Raw genomic sequence first — 18,277 nt, 5'->3', positions numbered from 1 at the left:
ATGAGGGCTAGGGCCATTCCCCCCAGAAATGTCTGGGAACTTGCAGGTGCCTTGGTGGGAGAGTGGGGTAACATCTCACAGCAAGAACAGGCAAATCTGGTGCAGTCCACGAGGAGGAGATGCACTGCAGTACTTATTGCAGCTGGTGGCCACACCAGATACTGACACCAGATAGTTACTTTGATTTTGACCCCCCTTTGTTCAGGGACACATTATTCCATTTCTGTTAGTCACATGTCTGTGGAACTTGTTCAGTTTATGTCTGTTGTTAAATCTTGTTATGTTCATACAAATATTTACACATGTTAAGTTTGCTGAAAATAAACGCAGTTGACAGTGAGAGGAGGATTTCTTTTTTTGCTGAGTTTAGTAGTCTAAACCTATCGATGTTTCATTGAGCTGGGTGAATGGAATATGAATGACAGTCATCCAATATGCTATAATATAAAAAACGCCATGCTCATTAACAAATAATGTTAGAGGAAATTCTAGAAAACACTTTAACCTGTTTGGGCTGCAGGGGCAGTATTGAGTAGCCAGATAAAATGTGCCCATTTCAAACGGCCTCATACTCAATTCTTGCTCATACAATATGCATATTATTATTACTATTGGATAGAAAACGCATGAAACGTAAGAGTCTACGTGTACTTCATAGACCTTCCCCTGGGTGTCAAGAGGCTGTGAGAGAAGAAATGTCATGTTTATCTTGGTCTGACGTGGAATACAGGCTCTTTGTATGACGTGTCCCTCATTTCCGGTACTCTGAGGAGCGCGCGGTGGACAGTGGAATTTCCTTCTGTTTAGCTGCCGTTATGGACGACTACTATCTCCGGCTTTGATTTTATCTGATACATGTCACCATATCATCATAAAGTATGTTTTTTCAATATAGTTTAATCAGATTATTGAATTTTTTTTCGGGAGTTTTGCCGTGTTCCGTTCTCTGACTTTGTTGACGATGGAGCGATTCGTGCCACCCGGCTAGCGCGCGTGCTAAATGAAGAGGGAAAGTGTCCGTTCTAATTCCAAACAACGACTGTTCTGGACAAAGGACACCTTGTCCAACATTCTGATGAAAGATCAGCAAAAGTAAGAAACATTTTATGATGCTATTTCATATATCTGTCGAACATGTTGTACTAGTCGCCGGCGGCCAACGTTTGGGTACTCTAGCTATACCGAAGCTGCATATCGTAATGAAGTAATTTTTTTGAATTCTAACACTGCGATTTCATTAAGAAATATCTATTATTTCCTATACAACATGTATTTTTTAGTTATGTTTATGAAGCTATTTGGTCAGAATATGTGTGTCAGAAAAAGTGTCAGGAAAAATCCGGACGTAGTGGGGAAAAGTAGCTAAGTTAGCACACGGTGTAACCATTGATTTCAGCTCTAAATATGCACATTTTCGAACAAAACATAAGTGTATGTATAACCTGATGTTATAGGACTGTCATCTGAGGAAGAAAATCAAGGTTAGTCAAAAATTATATATCTTTTGCTTGTTTGTTACGATCGCTTACTTTTGCTACTGGGAAATTGCTTGTGTTTTTGGCTATTGTGGTGAGCTAATATAACGCTATATTGGGTTTTCGCTGTAAAACACTTGATAAATCGGAAATATTGTCTGGAATCACAAGATGCCTGTCTTTCAATTGCTGTACACTATGTATTTTTCAGAAATGTTTTATGATGAGTAATTAGGTATTTGACGTTGGTGTCTGTAATTATTCTGTCTCCTTTCAGTGCAACTTCTTTTTTTTTTCTTTCTTTTTAAATTTTTTATCCCCTTTTCTCCCCAATTTTTCGTGGTATCCAATCGCTAGTAATTACTATCTTGTCTCATCGCTACAACTCCCGTACGGGCTCGGGAGAGACGAAGGTCGAAAGCTATGCGTCCTCCGAAGCACAACCCAACCAAGCCGCACTGCTTCTTTAACACAGCGCGCCTCCAACCCGGAAGCCAGCCGCACCAATGTGTCGGAGGAAACACCGTGCACCTGGCCCCCCTTGGTTAGCGCGCACTGCGACCAGCCCGCCACAGGAGTCGCTGGAGCGCGATGAGACAAGGAAATCCCTACCGGCCAAACCCTCCCTAACCCGGACGACGCTGGCCCAATTGTGCGTCGCCCCACGGACCTCCCGGTCGCGGCCGGCTGCGACAGAGCCTGGGGGCGAACCCAGAGACTCTGGTGGCGCAGTTAGCACTGCGATGCAATGCCCTAGACCACTGCCCCACCCGGGAGGCCCTTCGGTGCTACTTCTGATTGTAGCTGCAATGTAAACTATGATTTATACCTGAAATATGCACATTTTTTTCGAACAAAACATAGATTTATTGAATAACATGTTATAAGACTGTCATCTGATGAAGTTGTTTGTTGGTTAGTTTGGTTGGTTCTTGGTTAGTTAGATTGGCTTTGTGCATGCTACCTGTGCTGTGAAAAATGTCTGTCCTTTTTTGTATTTGGTGGTGAGCTAACATAAATATATGTGGTGTTTTCGCTGTAAAATATTTTTAAAAATCAGACATGTTGACTGGATTCACAAGATGTGTATCTTTCATTTGCTGTATTGGACTCGTTAATGTGTGAAAGTTAAATATTTAAAAATATATATATTTTGAATTTCGCGCCCTGCACTTGAGCTGGCTGTTGTCATAAGTGTACCGGCGTCGGGCTGCAGCCATAAGAAGTTTTAACCGTCTCAGACCAGGACACAAAGCTCTGTTCCAACTGACATTGATAGACGTGGAATTTTTTTAACTTATTTTTTCATCAATGACTGGGTCACTATACTAAAAATCTAACTAACTATCAAACGCATTTGAGGGGCAGACGCGGTCACCTCAAAACAAACAATTGATGAGGGACATCCTGAAGTGAACACCCTCCACCCCCCTAGCCCCCATGGCTGCCTGTCCGCTACGCATGAGAGCGGTGGAGTACTGAACTCACCACTCATGCCGCTGCCCTCCTTATGAAATGTGCTGCTGCGGTACAAGCCTCCTCCACAGCAACCTCGTCCTCCTAGACCTGCGTCCTCCAGGTGCTCGCTGCCGCCACTGCCCGAAGATGCTACGCTGCTCTGGGGGGAGAGGGGTGCGTGGTGGGGGTCGGTGGGGGCCAGCCCCAGCCCCCCTCCTCCCCGGGGCCCGCGCAGGTCCTCCTGGGAGAGCCAGCCATGACCCAAACCCAAGGAGGAGGAACCGGCCAAGGAGCCGTCACTCATCGGGGGGGTAAGGGACACCGAACGCTTCAGGGGACTGTGCTGCCCGCCGCCTCCGCCAAACAGGACTGCAAGACACACACAAGAGACAGGAGGGTGGGGGTGGGGAGGCCCAGACAGTTAGAAAGGGGCTCAGTTCTGCTAGGATACTACCATGATAACACACTGTGTTAGTTTGAGAACTAGTAGGGACATGGACAGACAGGCATGGTGAGGCCCAGACCAGACCTGAGTCTTAGCCCCCAGCTCAACTTTACTACTGTAACCAATTTACTGATGATTATAATGTCCATTCACAACACACTGTTCTCCCAGCCAGAGGCTTCTGTCTTTCTGTACCAGAAGGAAGTAGGGGTGGCAGGTAGCCTAGTGGTTAAAGCGTTGGGCCAGTAACCGAAAGGTCGCTAGATTGAAGAGGCCGCTGAGCACAGTTGGGTTACAGAAAACACAACTAGTCCTATTTATTTTATTTGTCTGAAAAACAAGCGAGCAAGAGAAGGGGAGAGATGGAGACCTTAACCCCTGCTTTTACACCTACACAACAGGTAAACCTTGTATGGCGCCACAGAACATTCCAGAAGTAGCTGGAGTAGGACAATTCCACAGTAACGGAATTATGCCGATTTAGATATTTCACTTTAAAATGTATGCCAAACAAAAACCATTGATTTCCAACTCTATGCACAATGACTACTTTGAACAATTTACACAGAAAACTTCACAAAAACACATGTACTGGAAGAACTGTGCAGATGCAATGCTTGGTTAAAGAATTACGGTAAAAACTCCCTCCGTTTTGAATTCAACCACGTTTTCCTACATTTCTGTTAAATATCTGCTCCGAATTAAGAATCAAAAGATGTCTGCAGAAAGAATGGAGTGTCAGCTATGACAAGAGGCAAGTAGGCTAGTAGTGATGGGGCTCTAGTGAGAGGTAAAAGCATGCTGCATGCTCAAGGATGAAAACATGTATTTTGGCTATTGAACTACAGTTGCTGAAGTGGATTATACTTCCAGTGAAGGAATGGCGGTAATGGAATTACATCATGCGTCCCTGATCTATACAGAAATGTATAATTATGGATATTAATATAATTATATTCATGGTGATGTATGCTGAATAGGTACACACATGTAGAAATATGCAATACCCTTCTTTTGCATAATTGGGTACTATTCTACACAGTGGCTATTATGGTAATGAGTTCCACCCCAAAACAAGACTATTATATGGTTAGTCCAGAACAGACCAAATCTGAAACAATCATAATAGACCCATTTCGCTTTTCATATATTTTTTTTATAAAAATGTTCGAATTTTTGTTCCACTTTGACATTAGAATATTTTGTGTAAATCGTTGACAAAAAAAAAGACAATTAAATCAATTTTAATCCCACTTTGTAACAAGAAAATTTATAAAAAGTCACAAATATAGACTCTTCGCTTTCATTGAACACCCAATTTGACATGCTCCTATGAACTCCAATTTAGATGGAAATGCCCAGTAGACAGAGCGGGCACGCTGGCTTCGTAGGCAAAAAAATAAGATGTACTGGAGACGGCTTAATGTGCCCACTGTCCGGCCGGTGTTTCTCTCTCTGTGTGTGTGTGTGTGTGTGTGTGTGTGTGTGTGTGTGTGTGTGTGTGTCGCCTGTCAGTCTCTTTCTCCCCATATGTGGCACCACTAACTGTGTTAGCCTGGCTATGTATAGGACTTCATGGGCTGGTTTAAAATAGGTGGCCAGCTAACATTACAAGTTCCAGTCCCTAAATATTAGCCATTTTCCTTAAATACAGACTCTCCACAAAGGCTACCTTACATGGGTAAGGGATGGGACGTGGTGCCTGGGATGGCGATAGGGAGGTACGCATGTGGGGTGTGGTGGGGTGAGACGGAGACAGAGACAGACGGGCGGGGGGGGGGGGGGGGTAGAAATATTGTGTGTAGAAAGTTTGCATTGTTGAAAAATATGGAGACTTGACCCATTGAAAGATCATTCTCTATTTTCATGACTGGACCATAGTACTCTATGGTTGGCAGACTCTATGAATATGCCAATCATAGAGTACTATGGTCCAGTCATAAAAATAGAGAATGATCATTCTATGGGTCAAATTTCCATAATTTTCAACACACAATTTCCATTTTGCCATAATCAACATTTCCTTTGTTTATAAACTATATTGAACAATAAAATCTCATTCCTAAACACTTCCTGAGTAGCCTATAACAGCCCTATGACTTAACTGGTATAAATATACAATCAAAATAGAGAGAATTACTTAATTTGGGCATAAGATGAAAAACCTTAGCTAGCTCATTTAGCCACTAAATCTCTTCTAACCTAACCACCATAATAAACTGCCCTGGCTGACAGTCAATTCATTTGAAGATTACTAGGGCCACACTCAGTAAGCAAACATTGAGGGAGGTTGCAGATAGAAATGTCGTGAATAGAGCTGACATGATTCCTTATTCTACATATCAGAGAGGCATGTTTGTTCTACATAACATATCTCTATCTGAACATTCCAGAAAGTTGTGCACTGCTGAATGCAACCCCAATTCAAACACATTGAGACAATTTATGCTTGATTCTGAAAATGTGGTCGGAGGCTCCGTTTGGAGGGTGTGACGCAATTCGGAGCCTCCAGAGTCACGCAGAGGCCAGATTGAGCTCAGTACCACATCGCTGTGCCCCTGAAATTTTGCAACAATGGAGGGCTCTGTATAGCTCCGCCTTGACATGATTGGTTGATGGTAGATGGGGGCGGGAGGTCCTGTATAAACACAAACTCTCTCCCTTGACAACTTCCTTCACGACAGCTCTGCGCTGTCCGCAAAGCGTAAGAAGTAGGAAATCCCCGACTTCCGTATCACCGTAAATGCTGCACGGCCAATGCAGACGTTGCAATGACCATTAAGTGTCTTTAATCCTGTGGTGACTGACCATTGGCTAAAGGAGGGCAACTGTAGATTTGTAAAATCGCTCATTTGTGCTATGGACTAATGGACTTCTGAAACTCCCAAGCACAGTGAAAAAAGAAATAAGAGGATCTTGCACAGGGCCCAGAGCTTTAAATGTGTCCTTATTTATATCTCCAGCTGTCTCCTTCATCTGAGAAAAAAGACCCTTGCATTCTTCAACTGGAAATATCCTGCTCTAACCACAGATATGTTCAATCTGAATAGCTTTGGAGTGCTGGGCCATAGGCCCTACACACACCCACCTCCCACTTTAGACTTCAACGCAGCGGGTAGACATTTTCCGCCCATTTGTCAGAGGTGGCTAGTGGCTGGCTGACTTGGGTTTCTTTGGAGTTTACCTGTGTGGCGGGCCTTATAGCATTGGTTCCGGCTGAGGGTGCTCTAGAACAGGGGTCCCAAAACATTTTCACTCAGCCCCCCCTTCCAGCACTGGAGAACACCCCCCCCCCCCCTCGTGTCTATTTCTACGGGTATAAGCACAAACTGTTCATGACACAAACTGTTCACACCCCTCATTTTAAAGCTAATTTCCTACAAGCTTCGATTTTGCCATATCTTTTATGTGATATTTGAGTGACTCAAACATTACAACAAAACCTATGGGCTAAAAAACCTAGCTAAAAAACATTAGCTGACATGGGCTAGTTGATCTGGACATTCCTTAAAAGTTATAAATAGCTCTCCAAGGTCTGCAATGACAACAGGAAAACTGTGTGTGTGTGTGGGGGGGGGGTCATCTAGACTCTTGAGACTTTGACGCCACTTTATTTGAAAAGGTTACTAACACAACTAAAGGAGGTGTGAAAGTGACATTGTAAACTATAATTTCAGAGTGTCCCCTGACAAGTCCGTTTAATAAAGACCGCACTCTCATCAGCATCAAGGAACCCTGATTAAGCACATGCAAACTGCTGAGTGAGCTGGTAAGAGTGAGTCTTCCAATCCAAAACAACAACATGAAGTGGAGGTGGCCACATAACACTGCTTCATTTGCCTTTCCTTGTCCCCTTTAATTCACCACAACTGACGGTGAAAAGCCTGGGTAGGTCTTCAAACCTAACCTAACTCTTTACTTGGTCTAGGCCAGGTTAATACTGTGACAGCCTCAGCGGGGTCCCCGACAACCAGATGTATTTTGTTTTCAGGGATACATTACCTTCAACCTAGCTTCCTTTTTCCCTGAAAACCGGATGTGGGGACTCCGCTCAGGTGTTTATGTTATGCCCATTTTATGTTAGTTACTACTATGACAACATTGGGACAACTGTTGATGTAAACAGAGCTTAATTAATACATTTGATTGATTGATTGGACTCCATTCAGATCAGTGCTGCTCCAGATAGAAAGTAAACCAGGAGAGGAAAGGAAGAAAGGAAGCCATATCAGACAATTGGGACTTCGCTATAAAAAGCAGGAAGTCGAAAAAGAAGAGCCACTCACTGGTGTTGCTGCTGCCGCCCGTGCCCACCGTGTTGATACTCCCAGGTACCGATGAGGACGGGTAGAGAGCCAGGTGCCCACCATTCTCACACCCTCCCTGCCCCTGCTGCTGCCATCCGCTGCCCAACCCCGAGTCCCTCGATCCCTGCCAGCCGTTGAGCCGATCGTCTGAGCCGTAGCGCTGGTGGTGATACAGGTGACCCAGGTGGCCCACAGAGGAACCCAAACTGGAACCCGACGTTGAGAGCGTTGAGGGGGGCGTCTGATGGTGCGAGGCTGGGGAGGGGGGCAGCCGTTCCAACGAGTCGGCCCGGGCAGCAGCACGTTCCTCCAGGTGATTGAGCCAGAGGGCGAGGGCGGCTCGGTCGTCCAGTGAGGTGGCCGGGTGGATGAGGGCGTAGGAGAGGAGCTGGCGCGACTCTTCCAGATGGCGGCCGTGCTCGATGGTGTGCGCCAGGATGCGGGGGAGGAGGCGCATGTACTCGCCCTTGGCTTCGACGTTGCCCGGCTTGAGCAGGGGCAGGTGGGTGAGGACGAGGGAGATGACGCGCTCCTTGGGCTCACCCTGCCACTGGCTGATCACCACTGGGGGAGGAAGAGAGAGAAGGAAGAGAAAAAGAGAGGAACGGTTAATACAGTAACACATAACAATGGCTTATTCAGAGTGGTGTGACTTTTTGAATTTACAGATAGCAAATGTGCAGTGTTTTCCATTAGTGCTGGCTGTCGTCTATACAGCCGGTTACACACTCATTTTCAGCCAGAAAAAAAGTCTGCCGAGCCATCTCCTGCTGGAATGAACGATATGATCGTGATAACAAAAGGACATGAGTTCCTGTATGTTCACTCGACCTAGAATACCTAAAATGCCGACCGTATTATCTCCTAAGAGAATTATCTTCAGTCTAGTCACAGCCATGTATATCCCCCCCTCAAGCCGATACCACCACGGCCCTCAAAGAACTTCACTGGACTTTATGCAAAAACCACATATCCTGAGGACGCATTTATTGTAACTGGGGATTTTAACAAAGCAAATTTGAGAACAAAATCTGCTGAAGTTTTATCAACACATCGACTGTAGTACTCGCGTTGCTAAAAGCACTCGACCACTGCTACTCAACTTCCAGGATGCCTACAGGGCCCTCCCCCGCCCTCCTTTCCGCAAATCTGATCACGACTCCATTTTGCTCCTCCCTGCCTACAGGCAGAAACTCAAAACAGGAAGCACCCGTGCTAAGGACTATTCAACGGTGGTCTGATCAGAGATCAATCAGAATCCGCGCTTCAAGATCTTGATCAGGAGGACTGGGATATGTTACGGGTAGCTTTCGAGAATAATGTCAACGATTACACTGAGTGACTGAGTTTATCAGGAAGAATCATGCAAGCTAATAGGCTGGCCACAAACAGACAAATAAAGGTGCAGTACAACAGCGGTGTGCAGAATGGCAACACGAAATGCACATCTCGTTGAACCTTGTCACGGATGGGCTGTTGCAGCAGATGACCACATTGGAGGTTCCACTACTATCAGCCAAAAACAAGAAAGAAGCGGCTCCGGTGGGCACACGATCAGCAACACTGGACAATTGAGGAGTGGAAAAATATCACCTGGAACATGAGCTCAGTTTACTTGAGTGGCCTACGCTGTCCCAGACCTCAATCCAATAGAGCATCTTTGGGATGAGATGGAACGTTGAATGTTCGCATCATGAATGTACCACCGTCCAATCTGTAGCAACTGTGTGATGCCATCGCGTTTGACACCTTGTACAATGCCCCGAATAATAATAAACTTTGACTGGTACTGTATGTATGTCCTCAGATCCTCAAAAGGTTCTACAGCTGCACCATCGAGAGCATCCTGACTGGTTGCATCACTGCCTGATATGGCAACTGCTCGGCCTCCGACCGCAAGGCACTACAGAGGGTAGTGCGAACGGCCCAGTACACATCACTGGGGCCAAGCTTCCTGCCATCCAGGACCTCTATACCAGGCGTTGTCAGAGGAAGGCCCTAAAAATTGTCAAAGGCTCCAGCCACCTTAGTCATAGACTGTTCTCTATGCTACCGCATGACAAGCGGTACCGTAGCGCCAAGTCTAGGTCCAAGAGGCTTCCAAACAGCTTCTACCCTCAAGCCATAAAACTCCTGAACATCTAGTCAAATGGCTACCCAGACTATTTGCATTGCCCCCCTTCCCCCTCCACACCACTGCCACTCTCTGTTGTCATCTATGCATAGTCACTTCAATTAACTCTACATACATGTACATACTACCTCGAACAACCGGTGCCCCTGCACATCGACTCTGTACCGGCACCCCCATGTATATATTGTTATTTTTTACTGCTGCTCTTTAATTACTTGTTACTTTTATCCATATTTTTTTTATTTTTTTTAAACTGCACTTTTGGTTAGGGGCTTGTAAGTAAGCATTTCACTGTAAGGTCTGCACCTGTTGTATTCGGCGTATGTGACTAATAAAATGTGATTTGATGTAGTGGTGTAACAATGTTATATGATGTATTGTTTGATCTTTTGTTTTATGTGTAGTGTAGCAGCTAATGGGGATCCTTAATAAATACAAATATAGTGGTGCCCGCCTCAGAGCTGTGCCTACTTCCTATGGCTCTGGGCTAAAGGCCCAGTTTATTCTCATGACCTCCAGTAACACCTTTCTCCTAAATTTAGAGCCCTCCATTTGACTTGGACCGAGGCCTGCTCTCTTTCCCTCGCTCTTGCTTTCACTATTCCCCCCAAACTCCTATGGCTGTCCTACTGTCTACAATGCTCCACACACTCTTTTCTTCCCTCTTGACTCCCTTTAGCCTGCTTTTCACTCTCTCCTCCTTCTCACCCCTCCATCAAGGTTCAGTTTTGAATTGGCAGCTTATACAATAGCCTAGTCATCTTTGGGGCCCTTAAAATCCTCAAAAAGTTCTACAGCTGTACCATTGAGAGCATATTGGCTGGCTACATCACTGCTTGGTATGGCAATAGCACCACCCTCAATCGCATGGCGCTACAGAGAGTTGTGCGGACAGCCCAATTCATCACTGGGGCCAAGCTCCCTGCCATCCAGGACCTCTATATCAGGCGGTGTGAAAAGGCCCGGAAAATCCTTAAAGACTCCAACCACCCAAGCAATTGACTATTTTCTCCCCTGCCGCATGGCAAGAGATACCGGTGCATCAAGTCTGACACCAACAGGCTCTTGAACAGCTTTTATCCCCAACCAATATGACTGATAAATAGCTAACAAAATACAGTAGCTACACAGACTATCTTGATTTACCTTCTATATAAATGTTTGCACTCTCTCTCTATACACACACTGTCCCTCCATCATTTGCTAACTCACACATAACATACACATACATTTATACTGACTCCACACACACGCTCACATACAGTGCCTTGCAAAACTATTCATCCCCCTTGGCGTTTTTCTTATTTTTTGCATTATAACCTGTAATTTAAATAGATTTTTATTTGGATTTCATGTAATGGACATACACAAAATAGTCCAAATTGGTGAAGTGAAAAAAATAACTTGCTTCAAAAAAATTCTAAATGGAAAAGTGGTGCGTGCATATGTATTCACCCCCTTTGCTATGAAGCCCCTAAATAAGATCTGGTGCAACCAATTACCTTCAGAAGTCACATAATTAGTTAAATAAAGTCCACCTGTGTGCAATCTAAGTGTCACATGATCTCAGTATATATACACAGTACACCTGTTCTGAAAGTCCCCAGAGTCTGAAACACCACTAAGCAAGGGGCACCACCAAGCAAGCGGCACCATGAAGACCAAGGAGCTCTCCAAACAGGTCAGGGACAAAGTTGTGGAGAAGTACAGATCAGGGTTGGGTTATAAAAAAATATCAGAAACTTTGAACATCCCACGGAGCACCATTAAATCCGTTATTACATATGTTAAAGAATATGGCACCACAACAAACCTGCCAAGAGAGGGCCGCCCACCAGGCAAGGAGGGCATTCATCAGAGGCAACAAAGAGACCAAAGATAACCCTGAAGGAGCTGCATAGCTCCACAGCATAGAGGTCCATAGGACCACTTTAAGCCATACACTCCACAGAGCTGGGCTTTACAGAAAAGTGGCCAGAAAAAAAGCCATTGCTTAAAAAAGAAAAATAAGCAAACACGTTTGGTGTTTGCCAAAAGGCATGTGGGAGACTCCCCAAACATATGGAAGAAGATACTCTGATCAGATGAGACTAAAATTGAGCTTTTTGGCCATCAAGGAAAACACTATGTCTGGCGCAAACCCAACACCTCTCATCACCCCGAGAACACCATCCCCACAGTGAAGCATGGTGGTGGCAGCAGCATCATACTGTGGGGATGTTTTTCCATTGGCAGGGACTGGGAAACTGGTTAGAATTGAAGGAATGATGGATGGCATTAAATACAGGGAAATTCTTAAGGAAAACCTGTTTCAGTCTTCCAGAGATTTGAGACTGGGACGAAGGTTCACCTTCCAGCAGGACAATGACACTAAGCATACTGCTAAAGCAAAACTCGAGTGGTTTAATTTAAATGTCTTGGAATGGCCTAGTCAAAGCCCAGACCTCAATCCAATTGAGAATCTGTCGTATGACTTAAAGATTGCTGTACATCAGCGGAACCCATCCAACTTGAAGGAGCTGGAGCAGTTTTCCTTTGAAGAATGGGCAAGAATTCCAGTGGCTAGATGTGCTAAGCTTATAGAGACATACTCCAAGAGACTTGCAGCTGTAATTGCTGCAAAAGGTGGCTCTACAAAATATTGATTTTGGGGGGGGGTGAATAGTTATGCACGCTCAAGTAGTTTTTTTTGTCTTATTTCTTGTTTGCATCTTCAAAGTGGTAGGCATGTTGTGTAAATCAAATGATACAAACCCCCCAAAAATCTATTTTAATTCCAGGTTGTAAGGCAACAAAATAGGGAAAATGCCAAGTGGGGTGAATCCTTTCGCAAGCCACTGTGCAAGCTGCTGCTACTCTGTTTATCATTTAGCATATTCCCCTTACCCATATACATATCTACCTCCATCACTCCAGTACCCCTGCACATTGTAAATATGGTATTGGAACTTACTTTTTTTTCTTCTGTATATAGTATGCTAACTTTATTGTGTATTTCATAGTGTTTTTTCTAGTAATAGATTGTTATTGATTATTTCATTGTTGGAGTTTGAGTTTGCAAGAAAGGCATTTCACTCTAAAGCGGTATCCACTCCTGCATATGCCCCACTTGTGGGAATTTGTTAACACATCATTACAGTTGGAGTACAACTGTAAGACAAGGAGACTCAACAAAATACTATTGAGACACACCCTGGGGGTTTGGAAGAACAACAAAATGCCCAGACTTTGCCTGTCAAGATGTCAGTTCACAGCGTTCAGAGTTCAGAGGTCAAAGTGGGGCCGCTAGGCTTGGGAAACACGACGCTAGTGAACCCAGAGGAATGCAGCAATGAAGGAGGAGTTGGGAGAGTTCTGAAGTCTGTGTCTCTTCCTCTTCCCTCCCTCTCTCTCACTCTTCCCCCCTCCTTCTATCCCGACCCGTGCTGACCCTTCAGGGTAGAAGTGCTAAACTCATCCAACTCCAGCAGAAAAAGGAGAGATAAGAGGGGGGAAAAAATAATAAGAAAAGCAGAGCAGACACAGTGGAGGGGCTGTGAAAGAGGTATGGAAACAGTGAGTAGCTGCTCCTTCCAGTGTAATCCCCCCTCTCCCTTTCTTTTACCACCCACCCACTCCCACTGCTTCTCTCTGATGCTCTCTCACTCCATCAGTCTCTCTCAAACTCCCTTGTTCCTCCTCATTTTTGTCTCTCCCACTGAAAGGTGTCAGTCTCTGCCTTTCTCACTCTCTAATAGCTTCCTCTGTCCTCCCAGTCTCTCTCCTCCTCTGGCCTGTTCTAGGTGAAACAATGTTGTGCTGCCTGTCTGGTGAACTTTGCACGGCACCCCTGCCCAGCAAAAAAACACTGTTGCCACTGCCAAGGGTGTAGCTTTCTAATGTCCTGCATTGGGCCATAGTTTGGTTTATTTCTCTTCACACACACAAACAACCCCTCCCCTGCCTACAGCCTTCCCTTTTGCCTAAAATATACATTTTTTTCCCTCAACAATTGATTATGATTGAGCACAGAGTGAAGAAAGGTATGGGTCAGGACACAGGCAAGCAGGCAGGCAGATGGACAGAGTGGGAGCGACAGACAGAAAGACACAGAGCAGCAGACAGACAAAATGACAATTTTTACTCAATGCCTTAGTGTGACTTGATCAACCACCATAGTTATGTCGCTCATCAAAAAGGGTGTTTCCTTTGCTCTGAGAATAAACACGTGTTTTTCACATGGGGGCCACTTTTCGAAGGCATGCGTGGTTGGTTCTCTCACTCCCTGAGCTCAGCCCAACTGTCTCCCAGCGGGTCTTGTGCCACAACCCCCATGGACAGTACAGCAGAGACTAGAGACAGTATACCAACCATAACAATAAAATCAGGGTTAAAAGGTACCAAGTCCTTTCTATAGATTATATTTCTATGATACCAAGCCCTCATACTAGGGGTGATCGACTCCAGGATTTTTGACCCTGACTCCCAAAACACGCTGAAATGGCTGCACATTCACATACACACCACCTCAGTATTGCAGAGTCCTACTAGGAATACTAATTGTGTTTTCTAGAGAGGACTGGCATGAGTATGATGCTGCCCATTTGCTTGTCAATTTACAAAAGGCTTATTTTGTTTGAATATAGAAGGTGATGTGTAGGAACTAGAATTTTTCAGTGTATTTTTGCTGTGCTCGGCCTTGGCATCCCATGAGATGATGTGGCGCACTCTACTCTGATAAACCTATTCTTTGCCGTATTATCTAGCCCTATTCGGACAGGACTAGTAATACTAGAGACGTTGGTTATGTCATTATTATCCAAGCATCAGCGTTTTTCCAGAGGACAATTCACACGGGATTCGTTTTTTCCAAACTTAATTTTTTACTCATGGCTAATGACGGAAGCCTGGAGTGGAGGTTTTGATTTCAACGTCATGTCTAAAAACGATAATAGGCTACACAAATAACGCGTGCTTTGCTGACAAATGTATAGGTGTCACCATAATATTTAAAATTGAGAAAGTGGGATCATAATCCTTATCTTAGCGATCCATGGTAGACGTCCCTCCTAATAAAAATGCCCCCCGTCCTGCTGATTTGAGCTGCTGAACAGTATTTCCACTTGAGATGCGTTTATGGATGAGAAAGTGAACTTGCCATTGGGAATCGGGGATGCCCTGCTTTGCTATCTATTGCCTAGGTAAACTACTGTATCAACAGACAGGGTTTAATTAAATAAGCTATAGGCACATATTGGCCTAATTAAACTGACGCATTTGGCAATGTTCACCTTCAATTCAGTGGCACAATGTGGAATAGCTGAGCCATACTAATTAGGAGGCCAGTGAGTGTAGCAGAATGAGGCAAATCAGCACACAATTGTAGGAGAAGATCCTCCCGCAGCGGAGACGCTTACGGTATTGATGACATCATCACAGTGGCTACTAGTACTCACCTGCAGCTCACCTCCGCCCCAGTCACACCCCTTTCACCTCCTACGCCGCCCACATTATTTACTCGGCCAACGACTGTATAATCTGAGTCAATGTAGCAGAATTAAATACCCACAAAATAAATTATGTGGGTGCTAGATTGACTCAGTTTACAGTCTGCTTTGCTGGCTGCCGAGGTTGATGCGGAGAAAGAGGAAGTCAATGAGTATAGTAGCACATGTGAACTAGTTGACAGGTGAGTGCTAGGCTCTTTAAGTCATCCTTCCTCAATTCCTCTCCTAAAAACCCATTGGAGAAGAAGGTCAGAGGGGAGGGCCCTTGTGCCTTCTCCAATACAGTTGTGATACAATACAGGAGAAAGGAGGAGGAGAAGATAGAATGCAAGTATTCAAGGAACGAATAAGTGAGACAAAGCTCTAGTAGCCATCTTGTGATGATGTCACCCGTACTGTACTGTACAGTACTGTTTTCCGAGCCCAAAATAGGCCATGTTTTTGGTAGGATAATGGACGCTGCTTTCTGGGTATGAAGTGCTGTTGTGGACAGGGGTTGCGTCCCAGGTCAGCCATACAGGGATTGTTACTCCCACACCAATTTTCAAGGAGATCAGCTGCAAATCTGTGCAATATCAGACAAAATGAGAGTGGGTGACAACCAAATACAACAGACAAACAGGGAATATTCAATGATCGGGACGATCGACAAACCATTTCTGTATGGATCTCGCTTTGCGCACGGGGACATTGTCATGCTGAAACAGGAAAGGGCCTTCCCCAAACTGTTGCCACAAAGTTGGAAGCACAGAATAGTCCAGAATCTCATTGTATGCTGTAGCGTTAAGATTTCCCATTTCATGAAGCTCCTGACAAACAGTTGTGCTGACGTTGCTTCCAAAAGGCCGTTTGGAACTCTGTAGTGAGTGTTGCAACTGAGGAAAGACGATTTTTACGCGCTACGCACTTCATCACTCGGCGGCCCGTTCTGTGAGCTTGTGTGGCCTACCACTTTGCGGCTGATCCGTTGTTGCTCCTAGACATTTCCACTTCACAATAACAATAACAGCACAGTTGACTGGGGCAGCTCTAGCAGGGCAGAAATTTGACAACTGACTTGTTGGAGGAGAGCGAGAGAGAGAGAGATGAGGTGGTCACTGGGCGTGCGCACCAGGCCCGTTCTGGACTAGCCAAGTGCCTCCTTTTAATTAAATCAAACTTTGAGACACCAAATGACAGATGGGCTTGGATGCCAATTCAGCAGCTTGGGAAGCACGACTTCTATACAGACCGAAGACAGACAACCACTTCTTCATGTCCATCCAACCAAAATAGTCTCAGAATAATGTTGAGTCATTGTGGGAAATGAATTACAAAAAGTGATTTCTCTAACTGGCTGAGATGAGAGACAGACACCCCCGTCTCGGCCCCATCCACTCAGCTCTGCCTGTTTCTCGTCTGAAGTTTACCTCATGACAGAGCAAAGAGCCGGGTTTATGGGGCCTAAGCCTAATGTCCTGTATTTATCCTGTTAGCAAAACAAACAGGGCCCTGGCGCTACCGGGGGCCTTTTTTATAGTGTGTTGAGTCAACAGGCGACTCGTTCCGTTCTACACAGTGGGTTTTTGTAATTCTTGACTTCAAAGTGAGGGTTAGCCGTTAGGTGCAGTTAGCCCCCCGGAGGGTTATGCTAATGTTACTGAATGAATGGCAGTGACCAGTTACGATGACGGCCCAGCTTGTAGAAAAGCGCCACGGGAAGAGTTAGTGGTGGCTAACGCCAGCTCCCTCAGAAAAGCTCGCTCAAAAGAGCAACAGGAGGAGTTTAAATCCAGCCGATGGACTGAGAGAAGGGGGGAAAGGCAATAAAAAGTAGCCCAGAGCAAATGTTCCCTCAAAAAAAATTCAACACTGAGCAAATTTCAGGTCTGCTGAGAGCAAACTTGAACATTGAAAATTCTGTGCAACTTCCGGCGTGTGTTTCCTGTGAACAGTGAGACAGTACCAGCTTTAAGTTAAAGTTTTAACAGTGGCCAAGTAGGCTACTGTGGCTATTTGATCATAATGTGGGCCTACCAGAGTTGCCTACCAAAAAACAATGGAGAAAATGCATCCCAACATGGAAATAGCTGTTCTGTCATTCAGTCTACAGTAGCAGCACGTGTGGTGTTCAATGTAGGCCTACATTTTTTATTTAACTAGGCAAGTCAGTTAAGAACAAATTCCCATTTACAATGACGGCCCGGACGACGCTGGACCAATTGTGGCCACACTATGGGACTCCCAATCACTATGGGAGTGGGACTCCCAATCACGTCCGGATGTGATACAGCCTGGATTCGAACCAGGTAATGTAGTGATGCCTCTTGCACTGAGATGCAGTGCCTTAGACTGCTGCGCCACTCGGGAGCCCATGTGCTTTGCCTTACAAGAAAATCGCTGTCAGTTACTTTTGCATACTAAGTCTTGCATAGTTTGTTTTGTTTCGGTATGTTCCATTGAAAGTGGCTAATATTACATTGATTTGAGCATAATTCCCACAGTAGAGCGAAACGTTGATTGTCTTAACTAAAGGGGAAAACTCTAGAAAGTTGAGTGAAGTTCAATCTCATGTTTCTCTAAGCGGGCTGATATTTCATCTGTGCAGCATTCTGAAGGGAGCTGTGCACCCATGCATGCACACAATTTAGAGGGAAAATTGACCCAAAGAGAAAGGGGTTTGTCTGTACTTTTCATGTACTCCCCCCCCCCCCCCATCAACCACAGAGAAGGAAAAAAACACTTTAAAATGGGCCATGGCGGGAGAAACAATGCACAGTGCGCGCACCTACACACAAACACACACAATTTTCCAGGAGAGGAAAAACCTCCAAAACGTCCAGTTCGGAAAAGGCAATTTGGAAACAAATGTAAGGAAAGCGAAGAAGGGGGGGTCAAAACCTTCTCCAAAAGAAGAAAGAACGACAAGTGATGGGGGAGAAATAAAAAGGAAAGAAAAACAGAAAAAAGCCCCCACACCCATATCCCTTCCT

The 18,277-nt window shown here is 45.0% G+C and overlaps 1 protein-coding gene across 3 annotated transcripts in view; it reads right to left on the bottom strand.

The window, feature by feature from the left end:
* Positions 1–18,277, bottom strand: part of samd4a (sterile alpha motif domain containing 4A) — a 103,601-nt gene that overhangs the window by 41,992 nt on the left and 43,332 nt on the right. For 2 of the 3 annotated variants that reach the window (XM_055863877.1, XM_055863876.1), the window contains exons 3-4: positions 7,665–8,249; positions 2,964–3,302 (exon numbers count right to left, since the gene is read on the bottom strand). In XM_055863877.1, the coding sequence (XP_055719852.1) occupies positions 2,964–3,302; positions 7,665–8,249 (924 nt within the window). The remainder of the gene's footprint in view (positions 1–2,963; positions 3,303–7,664; positions 8,250–18,277) is intronic. The other variant, XM_055863878.1, reaches the window with a different exon arrangement.

The sequence above is a fragment of the Salvelinus fontinalis genome, chromosome 15 (genome assembly GCF_029448725.1).
Source record: "Salvelinus fontinalis isolate EN_2023a chromosome 15, ASM2944872v1, whole genome shotgun sequence".
NCBI classification, from domain to species: domain Eukaryota; kingdom Metazoa; phylum Chordata; class Actinopteri; order Salmoniformes; family Salmonidae; genus Salvelinus; species Salvelinus fontinalis.
The sequence above is the reverse complement of the archived record's forward strand: the minus strand, read 5'-3'. Positions and strand labels throughout refer to the sequence as shown.